At 41.6% G+C, this 12,679-nt stretch overlaps 1 protein-coding gene across 43 annotated transcripts in view; it reads left to right on the forward strand.

Annotated features, from left to right (window-relative positions):
* The window catches only part of TTN (titin), a 284,957-nt gene that overhangs the window by 15,947 nt on the left and 256,331 nt on the right, over window positions 1-12,679 (forward strand). For 37 of the 43 annotated variants that reach the window (XM_081902051.1, XM_081902060.1, XM_081902074.1 and 34 more), the window contains 13 exons: window positions 1,518-1,658; window positions 2,588-2,734; window positions 3,183-3,320; window positions 4,403-4,684; window positions 4,807-4,932; window positions 6,207-6,485; window positions 6,808-6,876; window positions 7,541-7,799; window positions 8,252-8,312; window positions 8,421-8,630; window positions 9,995-10,137; window positions 11,676-11,878; window positions 12,022-12,252. In XM_081902051.1, coding sequence (XP_081758177.1) covers window positions 1,518-1,658; window positions 2,588-2,734; window positions 3,183-3,320; window positions 4,403-4,684; window positions 4,807-4,932; window positions 6,207-6,485; window positions 6,808-6,876; window positions 7,541-7,799; window positions 8,252-8,312; window positions 8,421-8,630; window positions 9,995-10,137; window positions 11,676-11,878; window positions 12,022-12,252 — 2,289 coding nt within the window. The remainder of the gene's footprint in view (window positions 1-1,517; window positions 1,659-2,587; window positions 2,735-3,182; window positions 3,321-4,402; window positions 4,685-4,806; window positions 4,933-6,206; window positions 6,486-6,807; window positions 6,877-7,540; window positions 7,800-8,251; window positions 8,313-8,420; window positions 8,631-9,994; window positions 10,138-11,675; window positions 11,879-12,021; window positions 12,253-12,679) is intronic. The other 6 variants (XM_081902059.1, XM_081902092.1, XM_081902093.1 and 3 more) reach the window with 6 other exon arrangements.

Here is a 12,679-nt window from a genome sequence, read left to right on the forward strand (position 1 = left end):
TGCCTCTGGCACAACCACTTACAAAACAACACCAACTCTCAAACTTCAGGCACTAATGCTACACTGGATCCCACCTGAGCCGTCCTTGTTGTGCAGGCCAATATTTCCTGATTCTTCATCATATGACTGAAAGTTTTAAGCTTAAAAATATGTCTCCCTGCTGTCTTTTCTGAGAGATAGTTCTGGGATGCCCACTCCCCCCATCCTTCTCTATGAGTCATGTTTCACGATGCTACACCATTCCTCCATTCATTGTGAAGTGTTCTGAAACATCGTGGAGCTTGCCGTCACATGATTTATATGTGAGCATCTGATAATTTCATCCCGGATTTCACATTTACTTATAGTACTTTAAATCAGGACCATGGAGAGAGACGTTAAGGTGGGAGGGAAACAGGAGCGTGGACTCCTCTTTAAAGATGAGTACCTCCTGAAGTTCTTGCTCATGTGAATATTATGGACTCTGTCAAATTCCATTGCACCTCAGTTCACCACAGAAGAACAGACAACAGAGAAGAAGATGCTCTTGTTGCTTTTCAGAACACAATAGAATTCTCCTTGTGAGGATTGCTCCATTATAAAAGAATATGCAATCAGTACAACAGTAATACATGCCCTCAGGGAAAAAATATGTCTATAGATGTTTCCCTTTCTTCACATAAAACCCTTTGTTTATGGGAATGCAGCCTAAATGTTAAAATGCTCTTGTTTCTCTAGAGGTAAAGATGTAGTGTCACTCCAGTGAAAAGCAAACACAGGACCCCAAATGGGGACTGCTGAGAAACAAAGAGGGAAGATACAGCATGTTTAGTGGAAAATCTGAAGTAACACCTTCCTCAATCATTTTTTTAAGGGGCAACAGGCCCCCTCCCTCCAAAAAAACCCAACAACCAACAACACCAGAATTAGGATTTAGTATACTCAATATCTGTGGGGTGTTGGATGCTAGTTGAGGAGAAGAGAAATGGAGTTTTTTTGGGAGAGCTCATAATTGGCTGCTGGGACACACAACAGGAACACTCTTTTTGGGATGTGAGGATACACTGCAGCTGTTTGTAGATGGTCTCTTTGTTATTCAGACTCCTAATCTCACTAACTTCCCCTCAGTTTTATCACATGGTAATAGTTTACACCATGAGTTTCCCCCCAAATAATTTATTCTATGGAGAATCATTATATCAGTCTGCAGTGTGTTTAGGATGGCATCTATAGGATTTAATACTTCCCACAATTATTCAAGCATAGAATGTGTAGCTGTTCCAGCTCTAGCTTGCTGGCCACAAGGCAGTATAGAGTTAAGCATACTGATTTCCATAAATTTAAGTGCACTTAGTTTTGTCTAGGATTATGGCCACTGGGGCTTATCTCCTTGTTCCTGGATAAAGTGGTGTGATTTATTGCTGAGATTTGGTATAACTTAAACTCTTTCTTTCTTTCTTTCTTTCTTTCTTTCTTTCTTTCTTTCTTTCTTTCTTTCTTTCTTTCTTTCTTTCTTTCTTTCTTTCCATAAGCAACAGATAAAAAAGGAACCGGTGAAAGTTCCTGTGCCCAAGGTAATAATTGCCGCCGACACCGTTAAGGCGCAAGAACAGATTTCGCGAACCAGAGAAGAAATTTCAACCACAAGAGAACAAATTCACATCACTCATCATGAAAAGGTGAATACAGCTTTTAAAAATGTGCCGTTAACCCATCTACCTCTTGGTTGCAAACCTTATTCTTTGCCAGTTTCTTTTAAGTTCCCTTTCTTTATGAGTGGTATTATGATGCAAAAATAGAAGCTTTGATGATTTCAAGAGGAATCCTGCATATTTAGAGGTTGTAAGGTTATAAACTGTTTGTTTTTTTCTTACCAGGATGCTCATAAATTTTGCTAGACAATTATTGACATATTACAAGTTGATTTTTGTTGCAGACACCAAGCGGGGGGGGGGGGGAGCAACCCAAATATTTGTCAGCAATCACAGTTTTCCAAGTGAAATTCATGAAATATTATGCCCAGTTCAAAATGTCTCCTTGGTTTCCATGTTGTAATTGGGCCTTATTTTGCTAATGTGAAGGCCAATGTCTCAAAATAACGGCCTAACAAACCAACCACGAATTATGAAAATCTCAAAAATCACATTTGGCAACTTAGTTCGGCTTGCAAGTCCAACAACTATTAGACTGTTTACACAAATGGTTCCACATGGATATCAAGCATGATGCAGTTACAGAAAGTCTGCTTGTGTTGATAAATGTACCTTTTGGATCTTTGAAAGCAAACGCCTTGTACTCTCACCGATTGCTGGAATTGGGTGGGGTGGGGTGGGCAAGGCCATTTTAAGTAATCAGCAAAAGGAGTTTCGTTACTTAAATAATAAATTGGTTGCCTCTTTCCCAATTTAGACAGAACTCTACTGAATCCAATAGATCCACAAAGGATCTATTGCGTGCAGCCCTTACATAGCACTAATTCTAGGGTCTGCATAGAATTCTTTTCTTTTTGCTTCATATGCTTTGCCTTGCTTTCCCCTGATGTCCAGTTAATATTGCAACACCATATCATATATAATCACACCTCTCTTTTTACGGAAAAAAAAATCAGATGAGGAAAGAAGTTGTGAAGCCCGTGAAACCTTCTGTACCTAAGGTTGTAATTACAGCTGATAAACCCAAAGTACCCACTACAGTAGTTAAAACCACAGAGGGGATGGCTGCCAAACAAGAACAAGTCCACCTTATCCAAGAAAAGGTGAATAGACCTGCTGGGTGATGTCATTCTCACATCCCATCCTCATATTGACATTATCATATGCCTTCAATAAATGTACTAACTTTTTTTTTAATACCCTGCTGCTGCTGGGTCCCTTAAGAGAAATGGAAAGTGGGGCTCTGTTTTTGGTTCATTACACTATGCCCTAATATTTTCACAGCTTCCCTGTGATAACATTTCAGGCTTTAAAAAATTCATATACTAAATGGTGTTTTAATTTTCTTATGTTTAACCAGCCATCCGGTTAAATAACCAAGCGCCGGTATTTATTCAGCACAGGACCTGGGCCATTCTGCAAGGCACGAAGCGCTTAATCCTGTTAACCTTTCCCTGCCCGCGCATTCCAGTGTCATCTCTCATTCTGGCACCTTTTCTTTTTGAGGCGTTAACGTGACTTAAACTTCTTTTCTTGCCATATAACGATCAGATAAGAAAGGAAGCCGAAAAAACTGTCGTAGCTCCGAAAATCATTGCTGTTGACAAACGCAGGGAGCAAGAGACAATATCAAGAGCTAGAGAAGAAGCTGCTGTCAAAAGAGAACAGATCCATCTAGTTCACGAACAGGTGAATAGAGCTCTCAAAAATGTGAAACGCACCAATCAAAGTTCTTTTTAGACTCTGCAACATCCGCACTTATGACATTGTTCCAGAGCATGGCAAATATGCCCCCCCCTTTGAAACAGATAGCTTTTCCAAAGTACAGTTATTTCACATGTCTATTTTTTGTTACTTGCGTTTATATCTAGATGAAACAGAATGCTGAGAAAATAGTCACAACTTACTTTCCAAATCCTTTTGACGTTAGGTTTGAGGTTCCAAATTAACTTGCTTAAATGAATGATCTAGATCTACCAACCCACAAGATAATACTACAGTGCATTTTTAAACAAATAAAGTAACAGTTTAATGAAGTGGGATTTGTGATGCACTTTATTTTAAAGTATGAAGAGGCTCAGACAAACAAACAATAATTTAGCCAAGAGACCATGCAAAAGACCAAACTACCCCGGAACCTAAAGCTCTGAGCCAATTCACCTGTAGGAGAATTTTAGCATTCATGAGGAGCAGATGTGTAATAAAATGGTCCCATGTAACCATCCAATATCTTTTTGAAATATGTGTTGCAAACTTATCTGAAAAGCTAGTGTGTTTGTACATACATGTTTTTGTCCATAAATCTTCATTTGCATTGAACTTTCTACATATGGGTTTCAGAAAATGCTATTCTTTCTGTATGCATATGTACATATACACAAGTATTTAATTGGAGCAGACCCCCAGAAGGAGGTAAATGCTCACATACATGCTTCAAATACAGTATTTGAACATTTCATGTGAGACATACTGTATTTGTGCATTTATCTGTCTGAGTAGTGTACAGTGCAATCTTCTACCCTCCATATCCAGATACATGTATTTCAAATGCACTTTTCAATTTGTATTCAAGGAAAAGGAGCTCCAGAATACACGGGGAGCTATAATGTATACATATGATAGCAGCAGGGAATGTGTGAAAACATAAACATGGAATACAGAAGCACCTGGATTATGGATAGCCAGTTAAGCTTGCATGTATGTCTTCTATGCTAGCCATTCTGTGTCAGTAACCTAGATATGTGCCGGTGTTCTGTAAATGTTACCTTTAGATTGGTGTTGGCAAAAGAGCTGAAGCTATAGCCACAGTTGTTCACGCAGTTGACCAAGCACGCACTAGAGAACCAAGAGAGGCAGATTATGCGGAAGAAGCTTATTCTGAACAGGCAGCTTTGGAACTTGGATACAAAGAACAAACTTTAGCAAGACGCGTTGTTGAGTTGCCTCCAGAACATCATGTGGTCAGCAGAGTAATGAAAACCGAGGAGGTTCATGTTCCTCCTGAGAGGCACATAACAGCTGCTGAAAAAATGGGGATGTCTGTCTCAACACAGGTTAGGCTCCCGTTTATAACCACGCGGCCATTCCGATGGCTGCTGGAAAATATTTGTTTCTGTTTCGTCCGCTCAGTATGTGCCATGCTATGCTCAACAAAACGTTTTGTCGGTTAATATAGATTAAAAGGACTGCAGAAACGTCCGTCGAAAAATCAATCCATGTGGAACACACACGTCCCCGCACAGCAAGCCCTCATTTTACAGTTTCAAAAATTTCTGTTCCTAAACCAGATCACACTTATGAGGTAAGAGGAGCAGGAGGAGGAGGAGTAAGGGTGTGTCCAGGCAAACAGCCATATCACCTGAAACAAGCACTATGTGTGCTTCTGTATGCAGGTCTGAGTTCAAAGTGGCCGATATGCAAGGGGAATGAGGAGGTTTGTTTGTGAATCTTGCCCATAAATCATTCCTTGTCTCCTCCCAATCTAATAGGAAAACACCTCTGGGAAAGATGTGTCATTCTTTAATATTTTATTAGGCTGTTCTCTCTTAAAATACTGCAGATCTATCTGCATAAGCAGTCTGTAAAATCACCAGAGAAACTCCATATTCTGAATTATTATTTCATAATCATACTAGCTATTGTCCAGAAAGGGACAATAAGGTGGGGGTGGGGGGGGGGAAGAAAAACCATCCTGAATAAAATGCTATGTGCCTGGCATACACCTTTCTTCTCAAGAAGAGTAGAGAATTTTCTCTAAATGTTCGCCCCATGCATTAATCAAATAATTCCAAAAATGATACCATTTATTCTTTATTCCTCAATGGTTCTGCTGCATACTAAATCAGTTTAGGAATTAACGTGCTACACCTACATAATCCATACCATCTCATACTTTATGCTTTTGCAGTACTTTAATCTTCTTCTTTTTCCACTTCTAGTTGACATTTTAATTGTCTCCTTTACAGGCCTCATCATCTAATGATCCCAGCTAATTCATTTTTAGAATTTAAATTTGTGTTATCTCTTCGTCTTTACATTACAAATGCACCCTTTTTTAGAGCCTCAAGTACATGTAAATAAGGCAAAAATGATTGGAATTTACTGTAACGTGGTTTCCAAATAAAATACAGATAGGTACTGGATACCTAATGTAACAATCTGGGCATTTTAACTGAAAGGGGATTAGCAGCCTTCCTTTGTATGTTTGAAAATTTACCATGATATCATGGGCAATATCATTTGAATTTCTGTCAAACGAGCCTAGAAGTCACATGACTTCTATGAGACTTCTGGCTGCTTAATAGCAAATCTGGAATGATTTTAATTTGAATAATGCCAAAAAATTAAAACATGATTTTTCATTATTTCAAAAATTATAACAGCTAATTATTGGTAGACAAAAAACAACAACAATGAATTACTTCTTATCTTTCTAAAACTGCCCATTACAAGAAAAAGTGCTGTTGCTTTCCTTTCTTTTCTCTCTCTTTTTACATGTATTTGCTTGGCTAATTCATTGTGCACCTTTGCAGAAAAGTAGCAAAGTGGTAACTCTCTTTCTCTTGGGTTGGTTAGGTTTCAATAGCAGGATCCGCTATAGCTACTCTGCAAAAGGAGTTGTCAGCAACTTCTGTTCCAAAGATCACCAAACCTGTGAGGCCTCCTCTTGCAAAGTCACCCGAACCCAGAATGCTGCCGGAGAAAGTAGCCTCCCCGCAGTTTCCTTTTGTAGAGACAGCTGACACCTATCAGAAGCGCTATGGTGCTGAAATGAAGAGAGAAATAGGTGTGAGCATGACAGGTGGCCTGATGCAACGGGAACGCGTTGAATTAATGCAAGAAGGCGAACCAGAGGTTTGTCACTAAGGTCACCCCCAACCATCTTGGTTTGCATCCGGAGTAACCCGATGTGTTTACAACTCTCCTCCATTACCAGCCTCTTCCCCACCCCCCTTGACAATATCTCCCCCCTACTGACCTTTGTGTACCATGTGTTGGTGGTTTTCTTTTTTGTCTTGCACCATTCATACCTAAAGAACCTAACATCAATTTGTCACAGCGAGCAGCGGAGAAGGACGGGCGAGGATCCATTGTCTTACTTCCACTCTCATGCATGATGCCCTTGACTTCCTCAGCCTTGTGTGTCCTGTATTAACTTGGCTTTATATATCCCTAGGTGATTGAAGCTCCTAGAGTTCCAGCGGTACCAGTAGAAGTTCCCGCCACACCTCCATCCATAGTAACAGTAAGTGATCGATGCTCAGCGCTTTTCCGACTGTAATCTCCTCTGCTATTTTCCTTCCTTCCCTCCCACATTCAAAATACAACGAAGCTCTGGTGCCATCTAGTGTATGTAGTCAGTTGGATGAAAAGCAAGATCAATCAGTAGATGTTTTGCAGCTAGTCATATAAAATGTCAGTCATATGTTGGGTGGCTTCCAAGATATAGAAAAACACAATTAAACATTTAAAAAAAACCTTCCCTATACAGTGCTGCCTTCAGATGTCTTCTAACATTTGTAGAGTTACTTATCCCTTTGGCTTGGGGGTCACATAACTCCATACCTTCCAACATTTCTCCAATGAAATTAGGGATGTTCCAAGGAAAAGTAGGACATTTCGGGATCAAATATGACATTTTTGTATGCAAGGGGTTCCCCCCATTCAGTTCAATGGAGGGAGCAGACTCAAAGCACAGAGGAATGCATATATGGCTTTGTTCCCTTGGCTGTAATGACTTGTTCAGTTTCTATGCGGTGATCTTAGAGGGAGCATCAATTTAAACCCAAGTTTAGTCATTTTAAAGCAAAGGGCTATTTCCCGGCACTTCTTAAAAAACACCATTCATTGTGAGCAGGGAAATTATATGAATTTGGGTGTGTGTGTGTGTGTGTGTCTGTGTTATCTAGGTCCTGAAAAATGTGACTGTCATGGAGGGAGAGTCTGTCACTCTGGAATGTCGCATCTCTGCATATCCAGCACCAACCATTTCGTGGTACAGAGAAGACTATCGCATCGAGAGTTCCATAGATTTTCAGATTACCTTTGAGGCAGGAGTCGCTCGCCTTGTGATTCGAGAAGCTTTTGCAGAAGACAGCGGAAGATTTACTTGCACTGCCACCAATGAGGCAGGAAGTGTAAGCACTTCATGCCACCTGACCGTACAAGGCAAGTACAGAAAAATAACAGAGGGGAGGTTTTATTCACAATAGCTGACAGGTGGGCACTGCCCCCTTAATGAGAATGTTTTCTGGTATCTTAAGTAGACGGCTGAGTAAACTATGCAATAACCATGGTTCTAAGCACAGTTAGTTAACAAAGAAGGGTCTAAAACCATGATTTTGTCCTGGTTTGATTTAATTAACTGTGGTTTAGGGAAAACAACAGTTTCCTATACTTAGACGTAACAGGAAATGATGGTTTGTGGGAAACTATGACTGGAAGAAGGGGAAGATATAAACCTGAGGCTTATGCCTACCTGGCCTCATAATGCTAAACCATAGTTTAGCATTTCATCTAAATTAGGTCACAAAGTTCCTCATTATCTGACCTCCTCAGAAGTGCCAATTCCCCATCGTGGAAAGTATACTGACATCAGTATTATTATTATTTTATAATAGTCTCAGAAGAGTTTGAGAGCAAGGAAGCTGTTTCTGCGAAAGTGATCACAGAAGAAAAACGGTAATGATTTTTAAAAGTGTTTGGATTGTGGTGAACTCCTTTCATACTTACCGCCTGATGGGTCGTGATATTTGCATTTTACCTTTTTTTCTGTGATTGATCTTCTAGCTACGTGGAGTCGAAAGATGTAGTGATGGCTGAGGTCACTGCTGCAGAAGAAGTATCTGGAGAAGCTGCTGCTCCATTCTTCATACGGAAACCAATCGTACAGAAGTTAATTGAAGGTGGATGTGTCATTTTTGAGTGCCAAGTTGGGGGCAACCCAAAGCCACATGTTTACTGGAAGAAAGCTGGGCTTCCTCTTACGACAGGCTACAGGTACAATATGAATTTTACAGTTGTATGCACTGTCTATATGGTATGGTAACAGTAAAGGTAAAGGGACCCCTGACCTTAAGTCCAGTCACGGACGACTCTGGGGTTGCGGTGCTTATCTCGCTTTACTGGCTGAGGGAGCCGGCGTTTGTCCACAAACAGCTTCCGGATCATGTGGCCAGCATGACTAAGCTGCTTCTGGAGGTCCGTTCTTAACCTGTTCTTAACCTGAAGCACCACTTTAGCTAATGGGGCCTCCTGCTGCTGCTGCACCGCGGGAGCCCGATTTCTGTTCTTATCCTGAAGCAAAGTTCTTAACCTGAAGCACTATTTCTGGGTTAGCGGAGTGTGTAACCTGAAGCGTATGTAACCCGAGGTACCACTGTACAAGATTCTTCCACCCAATTTTGGGTGATTTGCTTTGTGCAACACAACCCACACTGCTCAATAGACCCTTCAGACACCCTGGAGAGATAGGGGAAGAGAAATATGTGTTGTGCGTGCTCATATCCATTCATCAGTGTTAGGTACAACACATAGATTCCCTTCAATGAACAGAAAGAGTTGTTTTGCTTCAAGTCTCCGCCAGGAGATCCTCTAAGCATCCCTTGCACTCTTGGCAAGGAGATGTTGGCCACCCAGAGTGGCCGAGGAGCAGCCCAGGGAATGAACAGATGGGCAGTTGGGCTCCTAGCCACTCTCAAGGTGGAGAGGCATGATTTTTGTGATGCCCTGGATCTGTGCCCTTGGATGGGTGAGAACCTAGCCAACCCCTAGGTACACCCCAGCTTACTGAAACCAGGTCAAAATTAGCATGGTAGTGTGATCTTGGCATCTCAGACCTGACTGAAATGTTCAAATACTGTAGATGGACTCTATCATTTCAAGATAGGGATGCCCTGCCCTCCACATCAGAAACATGGTGAATGTGGATAGTTAGCTGATTGGACAAAAAGCTAGGATGGAATCTTCTTGTTAACATAGTGGCTCTTCGCACCTGGAGAACTTTTAATGTGGGAGACCATGTGGACCCTAATCTACACTGGAAGGGTCTTGAGAGCATCATCAATCCTGGCCCAATACATTCTTTCTGCCTGAAGCATAGCACCAAATGTCACCCCTTCCTCATACTAGGGCCAGCACTTGGATAAGTCTTGCTGCACCATTAATTTCTGCCTTCTTCTGTCCCCCTTACATTTCTCAGCTACACCTTGCTGCATGCTAGGGCCAACCCTGAGCACTGGACCGCACATTTTTCTTGCAGTGCTGAATCAGCGGCTCCCCATCACAGATGTTATACTTTCATAGCCTATCGTGCCTTTGGAATTGTTTGTTCTTACGGTTATTCTTTCCTTGTGTTCCCAAAGATACAAAGTGCTTCATAAAAAAGAGACTGGGGAATGCAGACTTGAAATTTCGATGACTTTTGCCGACGATGCCGGAGAATACACTATTGTCGTTCGCAACAAACACGGGGAAGTTTCTGCATCAGCTTCCTTACTGGAAGAAGGTATGTGAGTAGGGAATTGGTGATTTTTTTTGGGGGGGGAATCAAGAAGAGGAGGGCTAGCATCAGGGGTCGCCAACCTTTTGGGGCAGATGGGCATATTTGCAAAGTGGCATTTGCTAGTTTGTTCTATAGAATGCTTCCTAATTTCAGAGGGGGTATGGGACCCTCTGGGGCACGAGGAAAGGCTTCTGTGGGTGTCTGCATTGGGCACTGCATTGGCAAACTTCAGGCAGGGAGACACTGTTGTTGTCTAAGAATTGACAAAGTCACAACAGGGGTGGGTCTACTATGAAACTAATGAAGCTTAAGCTTTAGGGCCCTTAATTCTGGAAGGACCCCAGAAGCTACTTTAGTCTATATTGCTTAAAAAGGTGGGTTCCAGTAGACCCAATATGAGTACCGTAACTACAAATGATTAATTTTTTGTTGTTGTATCTATTTTAACAATCGCAAGATTGGAGAGTCCATAGCACACGTTGGAGTGCAGTGAATATTTTCGTAGGGGGACCGTTAGGGCCAGAGGCACCAGGTTGCAAGGGCAATTGGGGGGGGATGTGTGTGGGAGCATCATACCTCTCTCCCTGTTGGAGAGCACTGCACCTTCCTCCTGAAGCCAAGCAGAAGCTCCCCAGGCTTTGAAAAGGAGGCACTAGGCTTTCATACTCTGGGCGGCTTCCAACAAAATATTAAAATACTGTAATACATCAAACATTAAAAGCTTCCCTAAACAGGGCTGCCTTCAGATGTCTTCTAAAAGTCTGGTAGTTGTTGTTCTCTTTGGCATCTGGTGGGAGGGCGTTCCACAGGGAGGGCGCCACTACCGAGAAGACCCTGTCCCCCTGGTCCACTGACCTCACACCACTGTAGCACTGATGTTGTCAATGTGTGGTGATCTGTCATGGAACAACCCCATTGAGGAAGACAACAGTTACCCAGACTTCATTGCTGGTTGTGAAGGGGCCCCCATGACAGTTCAAGCTTCAGGGGGCCCCAAATGTAGGTCTCCCGCTTGTCACAATTGCCCAGTTTGTCCAGATTAACATGGCAAGAAGTGACAAGGGTTTCTTACACACAGCACAAGAGCAAAGATCCCTGGATTTTTAAAGTAATAGCCGAATAAGGCAATGATAGTTAACATAGATACTGCAAGAAGGATGGTGTTGGCTAATCTTAGATGTTGACTTAACCAGAGATTGGTTAACATTTTTAGTATCAGAACACATCATTGGTAATTTGTGCTTGTTACCTTGCATCTGATCCATATTGTTTCCAACATATATTTGGCACAATCACCGAGACCTAACAATTCCCACGTGAGCCCCAGCAATTTGCTTAGGGGCCTCTGTTTTATAACATTCATTTTTTTTTAAAGGCACTCTAATTATAATGCAACTTTAAAGGAAGGGCAGAATCAGTGTCCCTAACACAGCACAAAAATATTCTGTTTTAGGACCCTTTCCCCCCCATCAAACCAGCACTCAGATGGCAACATGTTCTCATATGTCAATTTACTAAAATGAGTATATTTTTGCCTTTAGCTGACTACGAGGTCTACCTAAAATCTCAAGAAACACTCTATCAAACCCAAGTAACTGCATATGTACAAGAGCCTAAAGTGGCTGAGGTAGCCCCACCGACTTTGTATGGCGACTACGAAAAAGAATATGAAAAAGAACAAGCTCTAATTATGAAGAAAATGGCAAAAGATACTGTGCTCGTCAGAACTTTTGCTGAAGAACAGGTAAGTCTATTGAAGTAGTCGTTTATAATTTCAAGGCGTTTCAGTTCTGTTTTGCTTCTTTCCTTGCTTTGTGGTTGTCCTAAGAACTGGTATATAACCCTCATTAAACAGACTGAACACTTCTTCTTTTGTTGTTGTTGTAGGAATTTCACATTTCCTCCTTTGAAGAAAGACTTATCAAAGAAATTGAATACAGAATTATTAAGACCACCTTGGAGGAACTCCTTGAAGAAGACGGAGAAGAAATGGTGGTTGATGTTTCTGAATCCGAAACAGTGGAAGCAGAATTTGAAATGAGGCTGAAGAATTACCGAATCCTTGAGGGAAGTGGTGTGACCTTCCATTGCAAGATGACTGGATATCCTTTGCCCAAGGTATGCATTGTCGTATGTGTGGAGGAAAAACTTAAACACGCAGCAGAGTTCCCAAAAATAGACCAGAGGCAATTGCACTTCATTCAGCAGAGCTTTTACTTGCTACTGAAGGCAAATAAGCAGAATGGTCACAAATCCAGTGCATTCAGGATTGGCACAGTCCATAAAAATCCAGTTGCAACAATTACAAAGCTTATAAATGTATAACAAGTCTGTTTTGGGGGCCTATTTCAGCCCCTGAGGCAGTTTATTCTCTGGGATAAAATCCTAAAAAAAACCCTCAACAACTTCAATCCTAAAAAAAGGTCAACAACTTTGGCTGGCCCTCTGATCAGCCCTCACGGCCCTTCACTTCATCAAATCTGGCCCTCTTTGAAAACAGTTTGGACACCACTGCCCTAAGCATACTATGTTCAGAACACCACAC

The sequence above is a fragment of the Podarcis melisellensis genome, assembly GCF_964234715.1.
Source record: "Podarcis melisellensis genome assembly, chromosome: 1".
In the NCBI taxonomy this organism is placed as follows: domain Eukaryota; kingdom Metazoa; phylum Chordata; class Lepidosauria; order Squamata; family Lacertidae; genus Podarcis; species Podarcis melisellensis.